At 35.5% G+C, this 20,530-nt stretch overlaps 1 protein-coding gene across 1 annotated transcript; it reads right to left on the bottom strand.

Moving 5' to 3' along the window:
* Positions 1-8,666: 8,666 nt before the first annotated feature.
* On the bottom strand, positions 8,667-19,153 carry RCK (DNA helicase ROCK-N-ROLLERS). The gene is made up of 29 exons (XM_083072424.1): positions 18,419-19,153; positions 17,408-17,494; positions 16,584-16,767; positions 16,197-16,358; positions 15,561-15,798; positions 15,424-15,460; positions 15,281-15,327; positions 14,998-15,035; positions 14,847-14,868; positions 14,518-14,730; positions 14,223-14,379; positions 14,077-14,128; positions 13,479-13,550; positions 13,282-13,331; positions 13,065-13,182; positions 12,917-12,980; positions 12,701-12,784; positions 12,480-12,605; positions 12,200-12,396; positions 11,933-12,121; positions 11,575-11,826; positions 11,445-11,494; positions 11,243-11,260; positions 10,556-10,635; positions 10,266-10,455; positions 10,130-10,167; positions 9,666-10,010; positions 9,285-9,580; positions 8,667-9,143 (listed from the first exon to the last, which is right to left on the bottom strand). The coding sequence occupies exons 2-29, from the start codon at positions 17,473-17,475 to the stop codon at positions 8,946-8,948; spliced, it is 3,585 nt and encodes a 1,194-aa protein (XP_082928550.1). The 5' UTR covers positions 17,476-17,494; positions 18,419-19,153; the 3' UTR covers positions 8,667-8,945.
* Between the last annotated feature and the right edge of the window lie 1,377 nt (positions 19,154-20,530).

The raw sequence follows: 20,530 nt of genomic DNA, 5'->3' as shown, positions 1-20,530 counted from the left end.
GAAAAATCCCCAGCGAGAGCTATCAAAGCAAGATCGTCAAAATCCCCAATGGAAGCACGATCTCCCAAGCAGAATATTCAAGTCAAAGAACTTAAACTTCCTCAGTGAAGATAGCTCTCCAGCTCAAGCGTTGAGTGAGGCTAAGCCTGCAGAGGCTTCCTAAATAATACTCTGGGATACATAAGATCCCTAAATCCCCAGTCGCCTACTCAGAGGCACCCCTTCAAGAAAAATCACAAAAAGATCAATAACCATTCCCCAAGAGGAATCCGGCACTCAGCCGAACACTGAACATTAAGATAATTTGCCTACTCAGAGGCATTCCTTCAAAGAAGAGAAAAATCGGAAAAATCAACATCCAGAATCCCCAGCGGATAACAGCCTACACAGAGGCAGCAAAAAATCCAAAAATTAAAAAGAGTTACCCGAATAAGGACAACCGGGATACTCCACCAACGTCAAAGGACGTCAGCCAAACATAAGGCATCGCTCAACTCAGAGAGAAAGAGCATCTGTGTCTATACCCCAAGGAGTCAGAAATTCCCCAAGGGTACCAACAATGCAATGCAAGTTGGGGCACAGGAACCTGTGAATGACTGCACATCCCCTAGACGGATCCCTGCGTTATCCAGCCCTCAGCGGCACAAAATCAAAAAACAACCGTCGAAGCAGCATCGTGGACTGTGGAGACAAAATCATCACAAATCCCTGGAAAGGAGATATTCACGCTACCCCGTTGTCACAAACACGGAGGTATGCAGCTTCCGGCTCGGGCAATGAACGAAGCTATCTCTAGAAAAAGGGTACTCACCGCTTACCGTTGTCATAAAGGTACTTAGCTTCCGGCTCGAACAAAGAGTGAAGCTAAGCCTGGAGAGACGGTACTCACAGCTTCCAGCTTGGGCAACAAGCAAAGCAAGGCCTGGAGAGGCAAAACTCACACTGCTCACCGTCGTCGCAAAGGTGCTTGGTTTCCGGCTCGAACAAAGAGTGAAGCTAAGCCTGGAGAGACGGTACTTACAGCTTCCAGCTTGGACAACAAGCAAAGCAAGGCCTGGAGAGGCAAAACTCATACTGCTCACCGTCGTCACAAAGGTGTTTAGCTTCCGGCTCGAACAAAGAGTGAAGTTAAGCCTGGAGAGACGGTACTCACAGCTTCCAGCTTGGGCAACAAGCAAAGCGAGGCCTGGAGAGGCAAAACTCACACTGCTCACCGTCGTCGCAAAGGTGCTTGGTTTCCGGCTCGAACAAAGAGTGAAGCTAAGCCTGGAGAGACGGTACTTACAGCTTCCAGCTTGGACAACAAGCAAAGCAAGGCCTGGAGAGGCAAAACTCATACTGCTCACCGTCGTCACAAAGGTGTTTAGCTTCCGGCTCGAACAAAGAGTGAAGTTAAGCCTGGAGAGACGGTACTCACAGCTTCCAGCTTGGGCAACAAGCAAAGCGAGGCCTGGAGAGGCAAAACTCACACTGCTTACCGTTGTCACAAGGGTACTTAGCTTCCGGCTCGAACAAAGAGTGAAGTTAAGCCTAGAGAGGCGGTACTCAACCATCAGCGTCATCAGAGGCGCGTTGATGTCCAACTTCCAGCTCGAGCGTCGAGTGAAGTTGGCCTTGGAGAAGGTAAACTCAGCTACCGAGGATGTCAAAAGCGCCGAGGTATGCACCCACCTGGAGAGGCTACTCAACATTTTTCCACCGGAAGACGCTACAAGTCAGAAGGTCGGCACAATACCCGGACAATTGGGTCAACTCCTTTACTTGTCAGCCGATACACCAAAAGGCCGTCCGACTAAGTAAAGGGGGGGCAGCTGTAGACCCCTAAAATTGTCCGGGTCGGAAATAAAGCTAGAAGACTCTCGAAGACTGAAGGATAATCAGCCAGAAGGACTCCTGGAAGACCCTAGGAGGGTTCTCTGTAGGTCTAGAGGTCTTAGAATAGCTAAAAATAAAGAAGTGGAGGGAAAAAGCCCAATACGGCCGTACTGAACTTAATACGGCCGTATTGAAGGTTCAATACGGCCGTACTGAAGTCAGTACGACCGTATTGACACTTCAATACGACCGCTGCGAACTCAATACGGGCGTATTGAAATTTCTGACTTTCAATACGACCGTATTGAACTCCAATACGACCGTATTGAAGCTCAAAAATTTCAATACGGCCGTATTGGCCCTGTAGGCCGTATTGCGCCTATTCCCTATAAATATGACGTCATTTGGACGTCCTACCACACTTTTTCACTGAGTTTTGACTCCCTCCTTGAGTATTCTGGGGTTTTTGAGCAGTGTTCTGCCCTAGAAATCTCTCTGGGAGTCGATCCGACGAAGTTCTGGAATTCCGAGCACTTAGCTTGGAGATCCGAACCTAGTCGAGGGGAAATCTCTTTGATTCCCTTAGTTAAAATTTTGTTCTAGGAGAGCGAGGAGCGGGCTTGTAGAGCGAGGGAACGCCAAAACGCTTCCCAGTTCATTTTTATAAAAGCACGCTTCAAGAGGTTTCCCTTCAATCCTTCTTTTTACTGCTTTCTGTGTGAATATTTAAACTGTCATCATGTAGATAGTCAATTCATAATTGCTTAGAATAAATAGGGGTAATTTAGTAATTTTATACTGTTCTGTTAAAAATAATCTGTCATAGGGAACCCGAAAGGGGCGCTGTGGGGTGCTAACACCTTCCCCACGCGTAACCGACTCCCTTACCCAACTCTGGTTGTAGTGGCCAAAGTTGATTTTTAAATCAATTGCCTTATCCCTTTTTCCAATGTTTTGAGTAAAACATTGGTGGCGACTCCACGAACCCTCCTTTTATGAAAACCACTAATCCATGGAGGGTCCCGCTTGGGATTAATATGGATTAGTGAGCCTTTTAATAAAATTGCTCGTTTGACGAGGTCTCAGTTTGAGAATAAGTCATTCTAGCAATCCACTATTTTTAAACAAATAAACGAGTCCAACCATCCCTCGCGAATGCCGAAAGCCCGTTTCGGGCCGGTGGCGACACCAATGTTTTGAGTAAAACATTGGTGGCGACTCCAAAGAACCCTCCTTTTGCGAAAACCACTAATCCATGGAGGGTCCCGCTTGGGATTAATATGGATTGGTGAGACATTTAATAAATAAATTGGATAAGATCGACAAGGTCTCAGTTTGAGAACAAGTCGTTCTAATAATCCAATACATTTTCAAAACTAAAATAAAAGCGAGCTCGACCGTCTTCGCGACCGCCGAGGCCCGTTCGGGCCGGTGGCGACACACAAAAACATAAGTAGAAAACAACCAACAATAAAGGGACCTGTAAGTTTATGTTCAATCCTAGCTTATTCACAAAATAGATTAAATTGTGCTGAGGTATATGTTAGAAAAGAATGGCAGAATCCAAGAGGGGGGGTGAATTGGATTCTATGACCCTTTAAAAATTATTAGAGTATTTAGAATCTTTATTTCACTTAAACTTTTCTAAGACTGAATTTTTTCAAATGAAGCTCTCTTAAAGACTTGTTATGAAAGTATGAACGCAATATGCTTTCTTGATTACAAAATTGTGAGGTTCAAATATAATGTTCTAATTCGGATTTAAACCAACAATTTTCACATACACATGTTAATCAAGAATTATCTTCTTTAATGTTCAATCAAGCAATTACTCAAAGTAAAAGATAACGTAGAAGAAGATTGCATAAGCCTTTTATACTGGTTCAGCCACTCCACATGTGACCTACATCCAGTCCTTAATCAACACCTGATTAAGATTTGTTCCACTATCTTAAGCAAGAAGGTTTACAAGCACACACACATGCATATACTTCAACACAAAAGATAACCACTTTCTTGACCCCAAGAAAGCACCCCTTGTAGAACCCACTACAAGAAACCTTACCACTTGAGAAACCCTTCTCAAGATTTTTACAAAGATTCACAAAGAATAAAGGAACGAATTCACCTGGAATTCTTGAAGCAAATTGTAATCTTCCCCTTTCAAGATATGATGATGATGATGATCTCACAAAGTTTTTCACAAACGTTTTTACTCTTGGATTTCACAAAGAAAACTCTCCAAGATGTCACAGAGACTCCACAAAAACGTTTTTCACAATTTGATTATCAGTTCTAACTCTTTTCTTAAGTTTCTCAAAGTTCAAACTATTTATAAAAGTTTCAGACGCAGATAATCGATTATTTTAAAGAATAATCAATTATTTTGTTCTTCAGATTTTCTGGAAATCAACCAAAAACAATATAATCGATTATTTTGCTGGATAATCGATTATTCCAGAGAGTTGTTTCTGGGATAATCGATTATTTTGGCAAATAATCGATTATTGCATAAAGGCATCCCATTTTGCCTATTGCTGGAATAATCGATTATATTTAACGATAATCGATTATTTTGAGTTAGTTTTCAAAACTTCGTTTTAAGTCTCAAAATAACTTTCTAACCTTTTCACTCATCATCACATACCTCTACTTAGCTTTAGATATAGATTTTCTTATGCACAAAGCATACTAAGCACACACAATATAAAAACTCATTCAAAACAACTTAATTTCTAAACTCTATTACATTTCTCCATTACATAGCATTTTCTTGACTTTCTTTGACTTTGTTTTTGTGCTTCCAAGTTGTAAGTTGTTGTTGTACACTTATGTTGTGATCATCAAAACTCCTTTAGGTTTCAAGCTCTCCCAAGCTCAACAGTATATTCCTTCCTATTGTCAGATATTAGGAATTTAATCTTGGAGCTACTTTGAGTTTCCACCATTTTCTTAAACTTAAAAAATACTCCAGTCACTTATGCTTGAATTTCAAGAAAAAAAACCAACACATTCTTGTAAAATCATTTATGAAAAGAATAAAGTATAGACTATCTTGTAATGATGGTGTTCTTTGAGGTCCTGCCACATCGGTGTGAATAAGTTGTAGCTTTTTGGAGGCTCTCCATGATGATTTAGGCAATGACTTTGTTTTGTTTACCAAATTGGCAAGCATTACAATTTGGCAAACGATCAGAAAGTACCGGTAGACCACTTGTCATGTCTTTCTTCTTCAAGTTCAACATTCTTTGAAGATGGCAATGATCAAGTCTTTTGTACCATAGCTCTGTGGGACTGACTTGAGTATAATAGGCTACTTGCTCCTCCTTTGTTGGATCAAATAAAAAGCTTTTGCCTCTCATTTTAACCCTTATAAGCTCTTGGCCAATAGTTTCATAAATGTGGCAATGTTGATATTTAAAGGATACCTTAAATCCTTTTTCTATTAGCTGGCCTACACTTAGCAAATTTTTGTCAATGTCGGGTACATGAAGAACTTCTAAAATAGTTTTTGTACCTGAACTTATTGAAATTGCTATCGTCCCTTTTCCGTTCATGGAAATGTAGTCACCATTCCCTATTCTAACCTTTGTTACTTTAGTGGGCTTCAAGTCCTTGAAGAGAGTATTGCTATATATCATGTGGTTTGTAAAACCACTATCAATTAGCCACCAAATCATATAAGTAGTTCAATGAAAGTATGAGTATCGTCTCCCAAGGGATTTGCGCAACATTTTACAAATTCACTTGTTATACTAACTAAGCTACCAAAAAGCAATAAGAGTCTGATTTGCTGCAGTAAATAATGTAAACAAGCAATAACAATTCTTATTAGTATTTTGGTAAACACTTAGAGTGCAAAACTTGATTCTAATGCAATATTAATAAATTGTTGGGGTTTGACTTCACTAAACCTTCCTCTCATGTTTCTCACTAAGCTCACAATAGTTATTGTTTAGAATTTATCAATCACTCTCAAAAGTAACCAACCCTAATCTCTTACAAGTTGGCATCTAAGTTGCTAACTTAAACTATCAATCTCTTGCATAGTTTAACCAAGGAACCAGCTTTAAAAACCAGAGCTTAAGAAAGACCAATGGCATTTACTCTATCTCTAGCAATAAGCACCATTAGCTTCTCTATTTCAAGTCGAAGGTTTAAAATCATTTCTCAATCTCTTAAAAACCTCAAGTTCAAGTTAAGGGTGATCAAGCCATAGCAAGCATTATGCACAGAAACAGAGCAATAAAACTGAATAACAAATAACATTGATCACTTAGAGATTACACATGAGAATGAGTTTAGTTACATCAAACCCCAACAAGGGTGAAGTTAGCTACACATAGGCATGTATAACTTTACAAATGATGAGGAAAAGAAGAAACTTGATCTTGAAGGTTCCAGAGCTCTCCAACGGCCACACAAACTCCAAGAATGATTCTTCTTCGCTTCTTTCCTCGAAAATCCCACTTTTAGGTCATAAAAGCATTTGTCTTATGTAAATAATGACATGTCAGCAGAATCCACGCTAAGCGTGAGATGCCACGCTAAGCTTGAGGATGGGTCTGGAGTGAAATGAGGTTCTGGGACTCCCACGCTCAACGTGAGGGTTAAATTTTTGTTCAGTGATTCTCTGCCATGCTGAGGCTAAGTGTGGATCTGAGGCTTAGCCTAAGGACTTAACTAAAAATTCCTTCAACTTTGAATTCACCACTTTGTACTTGACTTCCTTCCTTCTTTCCTAGCTTTCCTGAACTACAAAACGACAACCAAATACTTGTAAGTTACCTAAAAACATGATGCAAAGACAAAATGTGATCACCTAAAAATTTATATATCTTTTGAGTTAAAAACAAGGTATAAGTGCTTCAAACTAGGCCATAAACTTAATGAAATCATAGCACTTATCAACTACTCCTTGCTGAAAAACATGTTACATAAAAAATACGATCTTCTTCATCTTTCTCAACGACTTGGGCATTGGCTTCATGCAATTGAAATTTGCTTCTACAAAATGCATCTTCATGCCTAAGTTGATTACACTTATTACACTTTGCATTTGGTCTTTTCCAACATTTGAATGGTTGATGGCCCATTCTGCCACAATGCTCACAAGGTGGGTAATTTTTCTTTTTACCTTTGCCTTTGTTTTGGATTTTTGCAATATTTTCACTACTTGTTGCCTAGTACTTCTTGTAGTTTTTCATTGCTCATGGGTTTTTTTATGTTTCCAACCTCATGTTGCTTGGCTAGTAAAGCATCTTCAACCATATGATCTTGTCTCATAAGACTTTGCTGCTTTTGGGCATGCAAGGAATGTAATACCAAAGTGATCTTGGACAGATCTTTTGTGTTCTCCAGGGCTGTTATCGATGCTTCACATCTCTCGTGAACTATAACCAGAATTTTTTCTACAATTTTGAAATGCAAATCCAATGCCCAATAACCTTACCTTATTAACAATGGTAAGCAATTTGTCCGAGTATTCTTTGATGGTTTCAGATTCCTTCATTCTTTGCAACTTGAATTCTCGCATTAAATTAAGCACTTGCTTGCTTAGTATCCTTTCATCTCCTTCATATTCTTCTTTTAAATAATCCCAAATTTCTTTTTCTATTTTTAGAGTCATGATTCCTATGAAGATGGTTGATGAAACTCCAACAAAAAGACACGACCTCACCTTTGCCTTTGTGTTTTTTTTTCTCCTTGTGACTTTTTATCCGGGTCATGGTGAGATTGCATGTTTGGCAACTGAGGAACTTCATAATCCTCTTCCACGACTTTCCAAAGATCCAAATCCTCCAAGTAAGATTTCATTCTTACTGTCCAAAGGTCATAATTTTTTCCATCAAAAACAGGAGAAGCAACTTGTGAAAAACTTGTTTTAGTTTGCATTTTCACAGGTCCCATAAGAATAAAGCCCTATGATACTGATTTGTAGGCTTATGACAGAAATAATCAATAAAACATATAATAACATAGAGAAGAAAATAGTTAATTTAAGAAGAGAATAAGGAATCCTATTTTATTCATCAACCAACGTTACATTTATAATACTTGAAAAAACAGAAAACCAGTAACCACCAATATTTTAACAATGTTAGATAAAACAAACTAACTTGCTCCTAAAATATAAGAACCACTTATTGGCTAAATCAATAAAATATTTTAAATCTAAAATAGAAACAGATAAGGATACACTTTAAACATTATGCAGTCTATAAGCATATAATTTGCAAAATTGAAGGTATATAAATTAAAAAAGGCTTTGTATAGCCTTAAACAAGCATCACACGCATGTATAGTCGCATGGAAGCCTATCTCACCAAGGAAGGTTTCGAGAAATGTCCATATGAGCACACCTTGTTTGTGAAGGTAAGTGGAGGAGGTAATATTCTTATTATTAGTTTTTATGTTGACGATTTGATATTTACTGACAGTAAGGATAATATGTTTAAGGAGTTTAAAAAATCTATGGAAAAAGAATTTATGTCAGACCTTAGTAAAATGAAGTATTTTCTTGGAGTTGAAGCTATTCAGAACGAGGAAGAAATTTATATTTTTCAAAAACAAAAAAAAAGTATGTTGAGTGTTGTTAGAAAAGTTTGGCATGGCAAATAGTAAGTTGTCCAGAATCCTATTACCCCTGGGTGTAAGTTGGTGAAGGATGAAAATGGTGTGAAGGTGGATGCTACAAATTACAAACAAATTGTTGATTGCTTATAGTACTCAGCAGCTACAAGACCAGGTATTAAGTCTAATTAGCAGGTTCATGAACTTTCCAACTGCATTACATATGCGTGCAGTCAAAAGAGTGCTCAGGTTTCTCAATGGCACAATTGATCTGGGAATTTTGTATAAGAGCAACTGAATTATTTATGGTGATTAAATCCTCTGAGCATAACGAAGTTGAACAGTGACGTTTCTACTATATTTTCTCATGTAGCAAATAAAGACTATGGGCCAAGATTATGGAGGTTGGCGAACTTCCTTATAACTACAATATCATGGTGCCAAGCGTCAACTTCTACTTGAAGCACAGTACAGGCATTTTGGTCAGAAGTTCGTTCAACGAGTAAAAGTTTAATATTGCGGCATTATCAGCTATTCAGCTGTCCCCTTGAAAAACATTAGAGAAAGGAAAATACACTCTTAAAACCAAGATATGACTCTATTTCCTTCATTTGGCCTGTGGTTTCCAAGGAACAGCATTGTCTTCGTATTTCGCTTGCACTAGACTTCTCTTCTTTAGATTCTCTAGAAGTGCAACACTGCTTCTTATTACTCTCTAGAAGTGCAACACTGGTTTCCAACGATCGCTTTTTCTCCTTCGACATTGAAAAACTAACAGTTAGGACGTAAATGGAAGATTGAAAAGAAAAGATGCTTGAAACATCTCTAGAAATATTTAGTTCTCCATCAATGCTGCAGAAACTTTCAAATTTGTTACTTTTTAGCTCAGAACCAACCTGAATACTGGGTGAATATTTTTCTAGTTCAGCAGTTTCCATATATGAAGTAAGCATATTATCAGTGACCATATCCGAGGAATTGGTCTCTCTTGCGAGACCCAAAGCAGCGCTCAAAGAACTGGGAGAACTGGCATTATTCTTTGAGAATAATTCCGTTTTACGGACTATTGATTCCACGCAATCAAGCTTATTAATCAGTGGAAAATCCTTAGATTTTCTCCGTATATGGTCAAAAACTGTTTCTTCAGTTGATTTTTCTTGAGCTTTTGCTTCAGGTTCAGGGAGGAAAACACCTTCAGCCACAAAAAAGTAACAATGATAACTTGACATAGAAAGCGAGAACTGATGGCTAAATCATATGCCTGTAAAAAGGTTTACCTGTATCAACTATACTGCTCATGTTATTTGAGCTTCCAGGTGTACTTAAAGTTAGATAAAGTTTGATATCATCCTGTTCTGTCTTCCTGAGTTCAATTGGAAAATTGACATCATTCGGAACTTCAGGTTCGTCTTCATCATCCAGAACAACTACCTCATGACGATGGTTAGGCCTCTTCTCACGGGCATGATTTTTTGAAAGAAGGACCTCTAGAGATGGAAAGCGAATATTATCAAATACAGACAGCGCAGAGAAGTTTTTGGCTTTCTCCCGTATGTGGTCAAATACTGTTTTCTCTGTGATGATTTTGCATTTGTCCTCTTCAACCCCAAGAGCATGCCCACCTTCCACAACAAGAAAAAAGAGTCATTATCAACTGCCAAAAATCCACTATAATTGCAAAAGGATGAAAGAATGTTTTCGAAAATCATAGAAGTTTATACAGTCATCTTTGAAGTGGTACCTTCCTCTAACTTTTCAGCCAAGAGGTCGAAACTTGGACTACAACAGACACATTTAAAATTTTAGGTCTTAAAAAATTATGCTAAAATGGACAACATAAACAACTATATCATATATTTCAGGGGATAATGACTAACATGGAATCATTGTTCTCGCTCAATGTGCATAGCTCTTTCACTGGTAAATGAGGTACAGTTATGTTGTCATCTTCTATAACATAAATCTCTTCAGGTGGAGGACAAGAAGAAGGTTTCCTGTTTCTTTTCAAAAGCGCAATTGAATTGCTCTCTTTCATAAAGAAAAGCTTTTGGTGGACATCAATACCAACTGAATGGACAAAACTGAAGAATTGAGTGATAATTGCGCAATTTGGACAAACTATATTGGAGAAGATGTATAATAGACACATCTATTGACAATATCTTACTGTATTCCTCAAATATAAAATCAGCTTTGATAGTTTGCTTCCCTTGTGGGATGGGCACAAGAATTGTTGTACTGTATGGACTGCAAGATGAAAGAAAAAATAATATTTCTCGCAGCATAAAATTTGTGTTGGACCTTAAAAAATAGTTAGCAGAAGATCCAGCAGTTGACTATCCGAACTGCACTCGTAATATATTTAAGATGTCATCCTAAAAAAGTTATATATGACTATTTTATTTATTTACATATGCAAAACCAAATTACACTTTTAATATATTTAGTGCATGTTTGTTTTGACGTTTGTGAGATATATTTAGTGCATTTTGTTTTGACGTTTGAGAGGCAAATATCTATTTATTTGAATGCACCTAAATACATGCTTTTCCATTTGGAAGCATCGGAATATGTGCAAATGATAATACAAATAGAGCCTTAGAAATCTTAATTGTTTTCACTAATCGGTTGATAAGATATTATAAATTATGACAACTTGCATGTAAACAAACTTCAAGCCTTTTTCACAAGTAAAATGGCCAATATATGACGCATTTTATGTAGTGTTATTCTGTTTAACTACTGTACACAAAATCCTCCATATTAAAATTCTTAGCAGTCTTTTATTCTTGAATGCTCTGCAATATATTGAGTTTTTACTGCATAATTAAAGCCAAGGTTTCAATTCATGTACCTGGAGAACTGATCAACCCTGCGGCAATGATTTAGGGAACATTAAACCTTGATCAGATGAGGATATAACAATTTGAACACTTAGTTTGCCATAATACCAATGAGTCAATACCATCAATGAGACATTTTTTAAGGAAATTCTTTTAATTATTGCACAATATCAAGTCATCAAATGATTAAAATCTGAATTAGTAAGTCATCACCTTATTTTTTCATGAAAGAGAATAGTATTGTCCTCCTCTGAACCAATGATCTGGGAGAAAGAAATTTGAACAACATATGTTAATTGTTAAATGCATGAAATTTTCCTTAGAAAACATTTGGATAACACACCATATCAGCATAATGTCGTTTAACTGACTGGCCTGACTCTGATATCCTAGCCAATGTAACTACTATCTTGGAATTTCCTTCTATATGGCTTTCAATTTCTGCAAGCGTCACGTCAACTTTTGGAGGTAGTGATAGTAGAGAATCTTTAATATGATTACCAAATGGGTATTTTCGACCAGTCACCAGCTCTATTCTCCTTGGATCAGCTTCAGCGAGTGCCTCAAACGATTTAATTCCCATTGAATGCAGTGCCTGGAAAGAACATCAAAATAAGAATAATAAGCAACTGATTTCTAGTGTATATGTATAACTAACTATTAAATTGTGTTAATAACTCCAACGAATCAACTAATATTACCTTTGCTGTAACCATACCAATTCCAGGTAATTGTTTCAGAAGGTACGGACTGTCATCCCAAAGTTTCTGATCGAATGATTTGGCCAGAAGGGCTGAATTCACAGCTCCTTTGTAATTCTTTTTATAAACAAAATAGTCTTTCATGCATTTTGCAATTCTACATCCATTTGAGCATATAGAATTCATGTCCTGTAGCACCAAGTCTATTCAATCACTAAGATTTAAGAATCTTGATTTACACAAAATACTGATGTTACAGTGCAACACCTGAATCAGAGATAGGTCATGAACTGATGGATCCCCAGTTAAGCAGTCATTTGCTAAAATAAATATCTTTTCTTCTCTTGTTTGAATGCGCTTTTTCTTTTTCCCTTTGTCTCCAAAAATGTGAAAGCGAAGCCGACCATCTTTATCAGCATTGATCTCATTTAAGAGCTTCTTCTCATTGCGTCTGAGCTGTATCCCTTCATTTTTCCAGTGAAGAACTGTGTCAAGTTTTAATGTCAATACATCGTGTATTCAAAAGTTTTCACAAATATATCCGCACATGCAATTTCTTCTGCACAGCACACAACATGAAGTGCATCTTCAAAACTGCAATTTTCAGGAGTCCGCATTATCTGTTTCATAGTGTTAAATCTCAAATAGTACTTTGTCATTAACCTTCCAGGATCTAAGGCAGGAAAAGGAAAATATTAGCAAGCAGTTTGGATTAAAATATTTTACCAATAAATCAGGAATATTAATTATACTTATAGATATTGATACCTAATGGTCGCAAGAGGAAACCATCTTCATCAACCCAGACCATTTGAAACTGTGATAACTCGTTAACTTTATGTACACAAATATCTGAGATAAAATAGCTTCAATAGTTTTATGAGGGAAATATCGGGTGGGAGGTGGGGAAGTATCTAGGAAAAGGGAAACGGAGATAATAAAAATGAAAAGTTATATAAGACAACCTAATGATGACTACTGTACCTTGCACGTGCTTCTCTAAACGATCGCCAGAAATTCCTTTCTTAATTGCGTAGTTCATAGGGTTCTGCTTGTGCATAAAAAAAATTCGTCTGATGGGATGGGATACTAATGAACAAAACAAAACTAATAGACATCCTAAGCCACTTACCTTTTGCATTCTAACATACAAGTAGGAGCATTTCAGCCATTCAATCGCTTTTGTAATATCAGAGACTGTCAGTTGAACTATTTCCGCAAGTAAATGCTCCGTCACACATGAGAGCAATCTATGGTAAGCAAACATTAATTAGCTGAACAGGGTAAATGTTTGCAAAACGTAAGCAACATTCATATATATTTTGCAATTTAGAAAGAGGAAGTCTTACTGCGATTCCACCACTTCACACCCGTTTAAGAGATTCTCGTATAAATGAACCTTTGGTATGACAGGACGTAAGATTAAATAAGATCACGTGTTTTAAAACAATAGAGCTCGTGATCAAAATTAAAGAACTTTGTGAGTATAGTAGTGTCTGAGAGAGAGAGATGAGAAGGAAATATATGTGCAAGTAGCATAGTTCACCGTTTCTCTCCTTGTCATGATTACAACCATGCCTGTATCATCAAATGGTGGTCGGCCTGCCCTTCCACACATCTGTACCATAAAACTTTTACCTCAGATGATATATGCGTAACATGAAAAATCAAGCATTAATTCTCCCTGCCTCTACCATGTTAGGTAGACATAGCGTGACTGAAGGAATAAAGCAAAGTAAACAAATCCTATGAATGTGCCTGCTTGTGTTGTAAGTGCAAGTATCATATTATATGTCTATATAGAAAGAAGTAACAGAAACATCTTTCTGGAAACGAAATGATTGTTGACAAGTACAGCCATTAATGTTTTAACTTAGCTATCAAAATATACAGGATATTTGGACAAAGAGAATAAAATCACTAAAACAAATTGGACATCTTAATCATAGGCTATCCGGTTGTAACCAAAGAAATTTTTAAAAATTAACAAAACCAATTCGTCGTTGCTAGGTCAATTATGATGCATGTATTGACATGAGAATCAACTTGAGGAGAACCTAGCCGTTGAAACTCCTAATTACTAATATTATTAGCAACTATGCAATATTATATATGATTTTCAAAAGGAATCTTAAGAAGCGAACCTGTAATATAGTGGAGCGATCATATTCCATATAAAGACCTTTTTCCTTGTTGCTGGCCATAATTTTTCAATAAATCAATTTGTAAAAACAGATTTTCAATATGCTACAATGAAGTGCATAAAAAATTAAAAAAAAACATAACATACAAGTGCTGCGTCGATTTAATAACCACTGTATGAGCTGGGAGATTGATTCCATGGGCTAGTGTATTTGTGGTGCAAAGTACTTGAATGTCACCCTTGAGAAAAAGGCCTTCCACAAGATTGCGATCTTTGAGGCAAAGCCCACCATTGTGATAACCAACTGCTAGGAAAGCCATTTTCCAAAAGTCACACATCTACCGATTGGAATACTAATTCACGTGCATGGGATTGCAGTCACTTCCCTGTAAGAATTATAATTTAGCCAAAGCCCAGAACAATATATAGATTCTTTTCATACCACCATAAAGAATATATGACTGCATTTGCTTGTCACTGAATGATAGAGAAGCCTCCCTCAGCCGATCTTGTTGTTCTCTGTTCTTAATGAATGGATTCGATTGACCAAAAGTCATTACTATTTGAGAGAGTCGCTGAGCAGCTTCTTGCGCTCCTTTTCTTGTTGAACAAAATACAAGCGCAGACTTCCCTCGTGAGTATTGCATGAGAATATCTGAAATCATTTGTACATGTAGAATGGTATTATTTCTTCTGATATAGAAATGTTAATTGGAGTGAAAAGCTACAAGGTATAAATCTGTTATTGCGGCATGAATTATCTATACTTACCAAAAATATAATTTTGAAGGCGCTGCATGGTAGTAGTATAAAGAAGAAATAAAATAAGTTTGATTGGCATAATGGATCATTTAAAAGTAGCAGTTCCTAGAGAAAACAATCAAGATTGAAACTATTTAAACTTTGTCAGCTTTAAACCAACCTTTTCAAAGAGGAAGTCATTCTTGGCTGGGGCATATCCTGTATAAATTTGGAAAGAACAATAATCAAACATTTCTAAATTACTGCCTCGACTACTGGCCATGACATTGACTAATATTGAATAAAAATTCACTACTTCAATTAGAGATGTCTGTTTCTGCCATCTCTTTTTTCTGTAGAATTGCCAATCCAACTTGGAGGTACAGATTTTGTAATAGGTGCAACAAATAATAATTGATAAGAAACTAAATTAACAACGGTTGTGTTCAATTATATTTGCATACCAAAAACCTTAGTTGTCAGCTTTACTGGCCTCATTTCTTCTCCAAACCTGTTAACATTCAAAAACAAAGCAAAATTTGTCTGAATATTGACTTTCAGCATTATAGCACAAAGTCATATAATGCATGTTGAGGTGGAAAACTACCTTTTGATCCCTTGGTCAGGAACCTCAAGCCACTTTGCTGCAATAGTGCATATATTGCATAAAATTCTTCCCATGGTTGTTGACACGTTATTTTAACTTCCATATATCTTGTGACAACATCAATATAAAAAAATTACCTAGATCCTCAACATTTGGAATTGTGGCAGACACTGCTAGGAAGCGGACCTGAGCCAGAGGATTTGATTTCATTTTTGGATTGCATGCAACAATTTTTATTCTACTAACAATCGCTTCCAGAGCAGCTCCACGTGGATCATTCAATAGATGAACTTCATCAATTAGTAAAAGTGCAATGTCACTGAAAAAGCTCATACAACCGCTTTCTATACCATATCGTGACACTGCATCAAATTTCTATTCATTGGAAGAAAAAAAATGAAGTTCAGAAATCTCCCATAGTTTCAATATATCAGTCAGCCTAGTTCTTGTGTGTGGGTACATCGTACATGGTCAAGGAGAAGCTCATCAAAAGTACATATTTTATGAACTCAGGAAAAGAATGCTGATTTTTAACACAAAAATTGCAGAGTGAAGGTTAATTTCTTATTAGAAAATATATGCTTCTAGAGGTTGTGGGGATTGGGGTAAAAATGCATTCATAAACTTGATAACTCTTTACCAAAAAAAAAAAACTTAATAATTCGTGATAATATCAAACTGTATATATTTAATATTTTAAAGAAAGCAGAACTGAGAAAAGTATGCTAAAGAGTAATGAGTAAGTGGTTTCCATCTAGCGTTCTTATACTGACCTCAGGAGTTGTCAGAATAATATCAGCTTCTAGTATATTCCTCGAAGTGTATGATTCATTGTCACCTGTTAGCTCCAGGCAATTTATCCCCCATAGTCCATACTTATTATTCCAATCACGGAGCTTCTCCTGTACTAAAGCCTTAGATGGGGCTATGTAGATCTTAACACCACGAGAGAAGATAATTTTACCAATAATTAGCTACTGATACATGATGACAGAAATACTCATTAAATTGTGTTCCATATGATTTACAATGTACAAAAGCTTGGGCTGGCGTTTATGTGCCGATACAATATAAGCCTCATAACATTATTGGACTTGTAGCATTAACACAAGCATAAAGAAAACCTGACTATAGGCTTTTTCTTTCAGGAGAGGGCTTACTGTTTTAAGAGATCCCTTTACATGTATGAATCTTCCCTCTGTGGAGATGAACCTGGAGAGTAGCCTCAAAATGCAAAGCTCAAAGAGTACAGTTTTACCACTCCCAGTTGGTGCAGAGATGACCATGTTTACATCAGAGTGGAAGCAGATAGGAAAGCATTCACTCTGAAGTGAATTAAAATATCTGCACGCATAATAGAAAGCTCATTAGTCATTACGCTAATCAAGAACCCTTATGAGGCCAATTCAGGTGCAGAGTGTTTTCTGGGCCTATCAGAGGTTTGAAAGGAAAACCAACAACTTTTATATTATATCACAAGGATAAGTGATAAATTCTAATCATCTCTTATTTGAGACCGGATGGAATGTGGTACAGACTAATGCTTCAGAGCAGCTAAACTTTTCTCTAGAAAGTAGAAACATATGGCCGTTTGCTTTACAATTAGTTAGAAACCTATAATTAAATTTGATAAGATTTATTTTTAACCATTAAACTTAACTGAGATACTTATTCAAATTAATCTCGCTAATAAATTTTATATTCAAATGGGTGGTACCTAAACGGGTAAAAGGAAGAGTAATCAATATGGACATTTTTATATATCAAACACCTCATTAATACTTCTTTATTTTTCTCTCTCTTTTCTAATCATTGCATCGTATCACATCATGTATCACATTTATACTTCTCTCTCTTTCTCTGTCTCGTGTCAATTGGCATTTAGGTATCTATATATGGATGATTTTCTTCATAAGGAATTGATTCTACTAGTTTGCCAAACAAGCACTTCGTATATCTTTCACATAAAAAATATATATAGTACCTGAAAGTAAAACATGAACGAAAAGCTGCTGGCAAATCGAACACGGACTTCAAAGAATACGAATCCATAATCAGGATGCTGAATTAACTAAACAAAAAGGAGTTAAAAATAGAATTTCAGATCTATGTACAGAAACGAACGTAACTAAGGTAACATGATCGAGAACATGTGACAAGAATTGAAATATATATAACAACTGCTTATTCCAACTAATTTTCAGAAAAATAGTGATACACAATAAAATGCAACATCAATCATGACAGTAATCTTGAAAAGAAAAAAAAAAGAATCAACTTCTCGCTCTGATATTTCCTGTTATCAGTCCAGCGAAAAATCAATGTGAAAAACCCAGCTATTTGATAAGTGATAACTCACCAAAAACAAAAGAATTTAAAGATCTTCAATAAAGCAACCACTGAAATTCATGGCAACAGAAACAAACAATAAAAAATGAATCAGAGAAATTGAAAAAATCCAAATCGTTCTCCGAAACTCTCTTGTTTTTGACTGAGATTAGAGTTCATAGGAATCCAAATTTAACGAAATATAAAATCATTTTTCTGCAGCAGAAATCTTATATATATATATATATATATATATATATATATATATATATATATATATATATATATATATATTTGAAGTAGAGTCTGTTCGAATAAAAACTTAAAAAGTATTTTTGAAACTTTTTTATTAAAAATAAAAAGTATTTTCGAGTAAACAAACTAAGTGAGAAGCACTTTCAGTTTGTATTCAAATATGATTGTAACAAAATTGCATCAACGCATTAGCGAATACAAACTACAACACGAAAATGAAAATTGAAAAAGAGGATTCGCGATGCATATAGAAAAGAATCGAAATAAATCAGAAATAAATATTAAAAAAAAAAAAAAAAACGGAAACGAGTATTCTATTGGATTCCACAAATTCAGAGGCGAATCGAGATTCTGAATGGCGTTTTCATGCGTAGAGAGGGTAATAGCGAGAGGGAAAGAGAGAGAGAGAGACCTGAGAGAGGAAGAAGATAGAGAAAGGTTCCTAAAATTGTTCAGAGGGAGGTGCGTGCGTTTTCGCAGTGGGGAGAAGGGTGAGAGAGAGAAAAGCGAGGTAAGAAGATGCAATGAGTGTGAGTGTGAAGTTACTTTGAATAGGGTGGTATTTATAGTTGATTCCTCTTGGCGGGAATACCGCGAGCCTACTTGAAAGAAAGGCAAAGGCTTTGATTCTTACTATTAAAAGTGGGTTTGTTCATATAATTGGATCTCCAAATTATCAAACAATAACCGTCAATGATTGTGTTTTTTTCTGCTCAACCAATGAGAAGACTAAATAATGTGAAAATGTATAGGAAGAGTAAAATATAAAGAAAATCAAAGTAAGTATATACATTTATATTTATATTTGTATTTATGTTATTAGCAAAGCCAGATACATTTTTAATGTATTTCTTTTGATACAAATGCTATAGTTATTTAAAATTTATTGAAATTAAATTATGAACGAAATTTATTTAATAAAAGGTGAGACTTTGAAAACAAGACTTTATGATTTCTAATAAATTTGATACAACAGAAAAGCGTATTTAAAATAATATATTACTAACATTTTTCTTATATTTATTTAATAATTTGTTACATGTTTATTGTACATGTGCGAGTCTTTATTTTTTTAAGATTGAAATAATACAATGTCAATATATATATATTTTTACACTATTAATCAATTAAAATTAATTTTTCCTTAAGATAACTTTTAATAATTTTTACAGAAATTAACAAACTTATCATATATAATATGTTTTTACTTAGTTGACTTCTATCAATTACACAAAATTCTAAATTTATTATTTCTTTTAAATAATTTGTCTACCATTGATTGTAACCTTATTAATCCTATTTAATTTTTGTATATTGACTAGTTTCTTACCATTTCACTAGTGTTTGACTTAGTTTACCAAATTTCCCTAGTTTAAGTAAAAGAACCTACATTAACTTGGTTTTTCTTTTCCAGCAAGTTAAAGTCAAATCTCACCGCTATGGTTAAATCTTGTTAACTGAGAAAACTATGTCAAGCTTTCGTTCATTTTCCATACTTAGATGTAACAATTCTTTCTCTTAAGATCATTCTTTAATGATTCACACTTTTTTCTAATATATAAATATGTGGTAGTGTCTTGAATCTCTATTGATCTCTTGCAAGTCAAATTTAAGAATAGTGACCTATTAGGATTATGATGTTCAAGTTGACATATGCGGAAGATGATATAGAACGTGTAAAATTAGAATATGTCTATCTTTTTTCTTTTTTCATTAGGCTTAAGTTTGGTATTTCTTGTGTGATGAGGTGTGAGAGGGGCTCCTAACTCGAATTCTTCGATTTGTCGATGCTATTGCTTACCACTAACAAATTATGGTCGTGATATAACACCTCATGTTTAATTGTTTATACAAGTTTTATGCTCCCATTACGAGGTTCACTTTGGCCAAATGATAAAAAATTTAGGCTTAGAATTTATTTAGATACCAGTTTTTTTTTTTTTTTTTGAAAGATTCTTTACTTAAAAATATTCTTTAGTTTTAGGGGGAAAAAAGCTTCTTATTAAATTTGTATCCAAATAGACTCTTTAATAGAGGGTGAGAATAATATGTTTTCTTTGTTTGTTTATATGGATTAAGGTGTTGCCCCTAAGTTGATATATATGTTGGTCACATCACTACTTAACCTAGTTGCAAAGGATGAAACACTATCAAGGTTCTTAACTTAATGAAGTCTTACAAAAGTCCTTTGTCCATACAACTTTCAAGGTTATTTTCTTTAAGTAGTGTTGACACATACATTATTGGAAATGATATATTTTATTTTAGAGGTTTTTGACTTTGCCATCTCTAGTCCTAGAATCTCATAGATCTTATCTCTCTCATCCCCAAAGTAAACTTTCTTTTTTACTTTAAGGGACTTTTGACCCATAAAATATCTATGTAATGTTATCTATAATATTGTCACCAAGGTCATACTTAATGAAGATCTTACAAAAGTCACACTTATAGTATCAACCAAAATTAAAGGACTAAGAGGTAGAGGATACTTGTACCATGATACAAACAATAAGAAGATGAACCA

The sequence above is a fragment of the Cajanus cajan genome, chromosome 4 (assembly GCF_000230855.2).
Source record: "Cajanus cajan strain Asha chromosome 4, NIPB_CcT2T_4, whole genome shotgun sequence".
Lineage (NCBI taxonomy): Eukaryota > Viridiplantae > Streptophyta > Magnoliopsida > Fabales > Fabaceae > Cajanus > Cajanus cajan.
This window is presented reverse-complemented; position numbering and strand designations above follow the sequence as displayed.